The following is a 7957-nucleotide window of genomic DNA, read 5'->3' as shown; positions in this document are numbered from 1 at the left end:
AACTGTAGCGGATATTGTGGGGCAGACTAAAGCTAACAAGGCTGGAGTCCGGGCTACAGTAGTTCTGATCAGTGCAGATGTTGGTCTCTTGTGTGTGCACAAAGTCTGTGAAGACACATGAAAGCAGGACCTTAGTGACACATACAGGACTGGGGGCGTGTTTGCCCACGTTACATCTCTGTGTGCCGTATCTAACCCTGCCCTGACTGGACACAAGCATGCCTTCCGGTCACTGCTTTGTCTTGGACATTCCTCAACCTCCATGCTTTAAAGTTAATACTGGTGCGCTAGGATCAAGGCCACATGGATGTTAGCAAGCACAGACTAGTCAGCTTACTCTGGCTTGAGGTATCTTCATCATCATTATCAAGATAATCTCTTACTTAGATAAGTTATTTAGGTGGTCTACCTGAAACAATGGAATGTTGAGTCTTGTTTCAACTTTTGTTTTGATACAAGATATTAAGTCTAATAACCAGATGCATGGTAGCATATAGCTGTAATCTTCTACCTCCATGATGGTAGCAAGTAGTGTCACCTTACTCATGCCTGATGTATCTTTATCACCACTTTCAAGATGATAATTATGATCATATCTTAGAGAGATAAAGAAGTTATTCAAACAATGGAATGTTAGAATCATGTTTCAAAGCTTTGGTTTTCATATGAGGTTCAGGTCTAATAACTACTTGTGCTGTAGATAATAAACAGGCCATGTCTTGTTTTACCAGCCTGAAGCTGTCTGGCTATCTCAGGAAGTCAAAGGTGTCATTAAGGTGTTCAGCTTCAAAGTAGGAATGTCGGTATAATGCTTTACTTGAGGACAAGATTCCTTATGTGTGACTTTGTATTATTACTTATATTTATGGACAAGATTTTCACAACTGTAACCTTCTTCCTGCTGCCTAGCCCCATAACCAGTACAAATTTGGTACCAAGTGGTTACAGTAGAAGGCTGAAGGTTAAAATAATAGTCATTGATGGCATATGGTTTTACTTTTGATGTCCGTCAGTACATTTCCTTTTTGTCTGTGACATTTGTGCACAGGAAGTCCCCGAAACTGTTAAAGCCTGTACAAGTACCAGGCACTTCGTGCCTCAGGAAGTGTAGTGTTCTGTCTGTATTCCCACAACACTACTTATGGTCTTACTTATGACGTTATGTACTCACTGTTAGTCACTGTTTGCCAAGGGAAAACTGTTTTATTTGGACCACAGGAATGTTGGAACATGTGGTCTTGAAAAGAAATAGATGTACATACTGTACAAATCTTCTTGCAGCTAGGTCAGTGCATTTTGGAGGAATTCAACTTGTGGTTGACTGTGTGTAATACCCAATTGAATTACGTCAAACAGTAGTCATCATCACTAGACTTTGTCTAGACATAGATGTGCAAAGGTTAGGTGTAACAAGTCGGCGTAATATAGCTAGCTGCTGCCGCGCCGCGTGCCTACGAAGCAGGTGTGTTACGCCGAGGGACACTTATTTGGACAATACAGATATAGTCAGATGCAAAAACAATCCCTTACACAGTTCCAATGCATACAGCACTGGTCTAAAATCTCCATTTTCTCGTATTTTCCAGCAACAATGTGCAAAAGGGAATGACCTGCTAGAGGAGGCGAGCAGCCTGGCCCAGACGGGGGAGTTCAACACGACGGGGATCCGGGAGCGTGCCAAGTCGCTTCAGGAGCAGCTTCTCGGCTTCTCAAGAAAGCTGGAGCAGAAGAGGGACGTCTTGGAGAAGACGATGAAGCTGTATTACTTCTTCGATAAGGTGAGAATCTGAAACACATCTTAGAAGTAGTAGTAGCCTGTATATAGGCATTATCTTTTTCACAACCAGGAAAGACTCTTACCTTGCTTACGTTTCGATGTCTATCAGACACCTTTCTCAGATGTTCTGACTGGAGTTCTGCTTCTCGCCCCTACGGTATACTAGTATGTAGCCAATGTTGGTGGTGTTTTGATTCCATTCTTTCTTTAAAATCTTTGCTAGCTGTATGAGTCATACACGGTACATGACATGGCTATATTATTTAAATGCTCTCTGTTGTCTAAAGATATTTTTGCATTGGACAAATAGAAAGCTTTATGGTGTTGCAAATTCATCTCCTTTTACACAAATTTGAATTACTGAGTAGATCATTAGTTGCTTCCTGATACAAACTTACTTTTTCAATTTGAATTTCTAAATAAACCATTATTCACTTCCTGTTACAAAGTGATATTGTCAGACCACATCCTTCCCCACAGTTCTCCCCTGGTGATACTCTACTATCACATCCATCATGTCTGACATTATCATCAGACAAATGAATTGCTTTGTGAGTAATCACTTTAGGGAACACGTCGCTAAATTCTCATTATCATCCCTACACAACAGGGATGGGATAATGACATATTTATTTGACTGATTAGGCATCACATTTTCACTGATATCTGACGATAATAACTTTTAGGCGTAGTGAATTGGATTTAAAATGCCACACACTTTTGCTGATGTCTGCTGAATAACTTAACTCTAACTTGAATTGAAGTTAGAACTTTGCCTGGGTCCTATTGCTGGCAAACAAAGCAACAATTGTGCAACATTGGTATCCAATGCAAATGCTGGACAAATGAGATATAGGCAAAAAAACAACAGAATTATGCCCTCAAGCAATTATACATCTATGTCAGCTATCACTAAGTTTTATGTATGCACTAATTATAACATTTTGAGCTTTTATATGAGTAGGAGCATCGGATTAGCTTCCCTTTCAAATCCTGTGTGACGTAGATGAAACACAGGTTGTGTTGTGATGGGTGATTGGAGAGATGTCATTCAGAACTAGGGATAATATAGACAAAAGGTCATGTGTGTTTGAAGGTCACTGTTAATGTTGGTCTAATGGATTTGGAGCTCCCATTGGGTGATGTATTTTGGAGGATGTTTAGGGGTTCTTGAGAACCACATTTTTCTGTAATCTATATGCCATTATGAGGGAAGGGTCTCTGTAGTCATAGCCAATAGCCATATTTTCTTGTTGACCGTATCTGTCTTGTGCTTTGGTTGAGTGTAGGGCAACATATACACTGGTGAGTTAGGTGTTCCTTCTCACCCTGACATACCCTCCTGAGGCTGTGGATGGGGTGTTGGAAGAGTTGACCTCATGATAAAATAGTTTTAACAATCTGCGGTAGAACCCCAATAGAATCCTACCAAAACTTAAATAAACCCTCTAAATCCTTCTGCTCAATTCTATGAATTTTTGGCAAGGGTTGAATCTTGGCAGGTTTCTAAAAACACTTCTTCCCAGTCCCCTTTTGTAGCCTCTCAGAATCCAAACCCCCTCCACAGGACACCACTGGAGTTATGTCAACCATGCCTAGACATTTTGTAAGACAGCCCCATCTATCCATTACCCTCTGTTAATAGCCCAACCCTCTACAGGGGTAGAGCTAACCAGCCTGTATTCAGCATTTCTGTGGATATTCCTGTGGATATTCCGGCCAAAACCTGCCAATTCCGGATGGATCTGGCTTTCTGGATATGGAATTTCCACCCTATGGAGTGTTAGGAACAGGTGTAGGGGAGAATTATGGGGAGGAGGTGGCTTGGTAAGTGTGTGTGTTGGTAACGTCACGCCTCTGGTCTGAACTTTCTGGCCTCACCATTTCTGTTGTGACAAAGGGTGGGGGATGTGGTTTACAGTTATGTCAAATGTTGTTACACGAGTATGATGTCACATATACGTAGTCGTCAATGCCTTGTAAAAATGATAGTGACATTAGGGCTTCTGTAACAACAGTCAGTGCAGCAAAATGTATTTCTGTTTTGCAGTAGTTGACGTCATCTAGTGGTATCAGTATTAGACAGTGTTTATTTCTGTGTCACGTGGTTACATCAACAGCTTAAAACATCTCCTACATTTAATGATGTAATACTTGGAATCTTTCACAACAGTGCATAAAAACATGTCTCTGTTTTGTAGTAGTTTATGTCACCCAGCTGCATATTGGAAGTGTGGTTTGTTTTTTCAAGTGTCAACTCATAATGCTACATGCCTACAGACTAGAGCAATCAGTCCCTTGCACGGAAGTATGTCTCTCCCAGCCCTTCGGTGTTATAAGAAGAAAAATGGTGGGTTTAAATCGTGGCACGTCAAGCGTTGTTGTCTGCACAGTTCGGCTGGAAGACTTTTCCACTGTTTACTGAGACCCATATAGAACCCATGAGGTATTTCGTACTATATTGGGTAACATAAGGGGTCAGGTCACTCCAAAGTGCATGACAGTCCTCCCTTACTACTCTGCTAGTTTGACAACAAATCAGTTTGTTTCTTTACGTCCAGGAGAGTTTTAAAGTTAACATCAGTTTGTTTGTAATATATTCAAGTAGACGTAGGGTACGATTCAGTGTATTATTAGGCATTTTGTTTCGTAGTTGTTTCAAGTGGTCAAGAGACTACTTTTTCTCCATACTCTTGCGAGTTTGTCAACAACAAAACCGTTTGTTTCTGTACTTCCAGGAGAGTTTTAAAGTTAACATCAGTTTGTAATATATTCAAGTAGACGTAGGGTACGATTCAGTGTATTATTAGGCATTTTGTTTCGTAGTTGTTTACAATGGTCCAGTGTTATTTCTCCCAAATATCCTCCTTATTCTCGTAAGTTTGTCAACAAAGTAAAAACCTTTGTTTCTTTATGTCTTGAAGAGTTTAAAAGTTGACCTGGTTTGAAATATCTTCCTCACAGGAGCCTTAGACTGTAGGAATGAGGTATGATGTTTGTCGGGTCAGCTATATGTACGTTTTTGTTTACAGGAGCTCTGTTTTCTATTTCCTGTTGCAAGACTCTGAAATCTGTCACGACCTCGCTAGTATTCACAGTCAGACTCTGTACACAGGAGAACTGAACTCTGAAATAAGCAGACATGTGAATTCGTTTCCAAGCAGATACAGGGTGTTTTATGTGTATGTTTTTTTAGTTGTTACCACTCACTATCCAGGATTTGAAAATTATTCTGCTGCTGTTATCCTTGTCACAGGGGTTGGCAGCAGTGGTCCATGTTTTCTTTTTCTTTGTTCCCTTCTAACATAGATGTAGAAAATGTCTTTAAAAAACACTTAGTTGAACCCTACATCTGCTATGAGAGTGAACAGAAAACACATTTCACGTTCCCAACCATTTAAGGTTATAAGGCACCATCGGATGATTCAGAGATGGTTGTCTTTGGCAGTTGGCATTTGGGAAGTGGTTATGCCTAGGGAATGGTAATGTTTAACTAAAGGAGTGTGTCTTATTTTGTTGAGTCACGTTCTTTCATAGACATGGCAACTTTTCACCTATGGTAGTCCTAACATGTACATGTACGTGTGTTGGGATAGGCTGGCATCCAAATTACACATTGTGATAGCGGCAGTGTTGTATATTTTGACACAGTGCCCTTTGGTGGGAAGGTTCATGCCAAATCTCGTAGCATGCCATAAATCGCGTCTTTGCTTTGGAGGCTGAAATGGGGTTTTGGGACATCACACTTGAACTTAAAGTTGAAGACAGGAATGTTAGTCCTTTTTTTTGTTTTAGTTGCAAAGGTAACATTGAGCACGCACGCACACACACACACACACACACACACACACACACACACACACACAGCCATGAAAGCATAACCTTCTTGTCAAAGGTACTAAGCCAAAGCCTAAACCTCTGCTTGTAGGGCAGTCTCTTGTTGCCTAGCGACTGTTACCTAGCGACTAGTTCCGCCCAGGCTGACCCCAGCAGGCAACACGTGCAGACGGCGCACATGTAGTCCCTCTGACCCGTTTCTACTAGCAAGGTCGGCCTGCCCAAGATAATTGTGATAAATCACTCCTGCCAGAAGAAAAGGAGCAAAACGAACAAAGAACGTGGCCTAAATCTTAAGACAAATTGTTCTACGACTCAGTTTGGGACCTGCGTTTGGGCAGTAATGAGTTCCTGTTGTGGCCGAGTGTCTTGTTTTTCTGCTGTTCTTGCAAGAAACGTTCGTATCCTGTTAGTCGATACTCCAGCGTAGTCCGAAAAACAGCTACAGCGAAGGCTGACTACGAAAACTTTTAATAGCCCTTCCCTGGCAACCATTTCGGCAATTTGCTTCAATCAAAAAGTATTTTTCTTATCAAAATTTGTTTGGAAGAAGGACAGTTAGTTTTGACAAGACTGGCGCACTATGGAGAAGTTGTTTTTTCTGAACCATAGAGTTGTTACTTGGGACCGCATGGTTTTGTCAGAGGTGAGTTTCTGTTATTTTCTCATTCTAGACAAATTTAGACTGGCAATTCTAACTTGTAACTGTAAGGTTTGATGGGATGTGGTGGGATCTTAAATGTGCCCAAGGTATGGCTCTCCCCAAACACAGGACCTGGAATTGTGTCCCACCCAAAAGGACGTCTGTAGCAGAAGCTAGGTACTCATTTCCACCTGAGTTGAGGGAAGAAGTAGATTTTAAGTGCCTTTTCCAAGGGCACAACATTGTGGGCTTCCTGGGATCAAGGAGGATTAAAATCTATTATTTAACCTTCTTGTAGGGACTCAAATCCAGAACCTTTAGATTATAACTTCAGTAAGGAATAGAAGGTATCTACTTGATCTTGTAGCTTCAAGACCACATAGCTAGCTGATAGTTCTTGCTGGAAAAAACTTTGAGAGAATCTAGATTGGAAAGGGTTATTTTTGGATCTTTGCAAAGGTTGGTGACCTACATCCTATAGTACATGTACGATAATGCTGAAAATGTAAACAACCGATAAGAGATTTAGACGTTAGAAAATCTCTTGTTGTCACTAAAACTAAAAGGTTTTAAGAAGAAAGTTAGTGTAACATTCTTGCTGTGTGTTCCATGCAACCATTCTTTTGTCAATTTAGGACAGTGTCTCCCAAGTTTCTTCCAAAAAAAAAGAAATCTTGTTTTTTTCCCACATGTATAATGAATGATATGCAAGCACTGCCCCCTATCATAGGAAATCAGAATTGCAGCATGGTCCGCCATAAATTTATCAATGATTTCCCACAGAATTAATTACCCACAATGCCTCTGTTCTCCACCCTCCTCCTGGGTGAGCCAGGTTCCTATGGATACCTGTTGCTATGGATACCTGTTGCCATAGTTACCCAACATCAGTGGGAAGATGCAGGGATGTGACGACACGTCATTGTGAGGAAATCATCCTCTTTTTCTGGGAAATGGCAGTCAATTGTCATTGTTTCCTCTAGTCACTCCTCTATTTGTGGAGTCTTCTGTCTTATCCATTGCGTCCGTGGCAACCATTGTCCAATGAGAGGGCCCATCAGATGAGCGTGATTGTCGAACAAACAGGAAGTTTGCGGAGGACTGTTTGAGGATGATTTGCCGGTGATAATCGGATGGGTCAATCCTGTATAATGATAGATCAATTTGCAGAAGGGAAACTGTGAATTGGGCGACACTGGCAGGGTTGGCTGGAGGCTAATGCCGAATGGTATCATTGAATGCTGCAGTATCCTAGCCTCCATAGCATGCCAAAAGCTGGGGGTTTTGGGGGTCTTCATGATCTTTCGGAGCTTCTATGTGCTATTTTCTGATTGCATATAGACAACATAGCCGGCCTGGTTGAATTACTCCCGTTTTTAGAACTGGGCTGATCAGAAAACAGCCGAAGACCACCCAACCCCCAGTTCTATAAGCCTGCTACGAAGGCTACAGTATCCAGTTTTAAACTGAACCAGTTTCCTCATTGGATGATCCGATCAGCAACAGTTTTCCAATTTTCCTGTGTGTGGATGTGTTTGAAAGAGGGAGACTAGAGAGCAGCATTTCGCTAAGGTATGGGCACAAAATATCTATGGATTTTATGTGGAGGTTTGATGGTTTAATCGATACCCAGAATTAGGACAGATAGTTTGCTGAATACAGATCATTTTGCATGTGAAGAATCTGTTCTTCTTTCTGTT

General features: G+C 41.2%; 1 protein-coding gene across 1 annotated transcript in view; it reads left to right on the top strand.

Annotated features, from left to right (window-relative positions):
• The window catches only part of LOC109479314 (puratrophin-1-like), an 85372-nt gene that overhangs the window by 51302 nt on the left and 26113 nt on the right, over positions 1-7957 (top strand). Inside the window, exon 10 of the mRNA XM_019781270.1 lies at positions 1587-1778. Within this exon, the coding sequence (XP_019636829.1) occupies positions 1587-1778 (192 nt within the window). The remainder of the gene's footprint in view (positions 1-1586; positions 1779-7957) is intronic.

The sequence above is a fragment of the Branchiostoma belcheri genome, unplaced genomic scaffold (assembly GCF_001625305.1).
Source record: "Branchiostoma belcheri isolate BF01 breed outbred unplaced genomic scaffold, Haploidv18h27 scaffold48, whole genome shotgun sequence".
NCBI lineage: Eukaryota > Metazoa > Chordata > Leptocardii > Amphioxiformes > Branchiostomatidae > Branchiostoma > Branchiostoma belcheri.
Note: the sequence above shows the minus strand (reverse complement) of the source record. Positions and strands in the feature narration are given on the sequence as shown.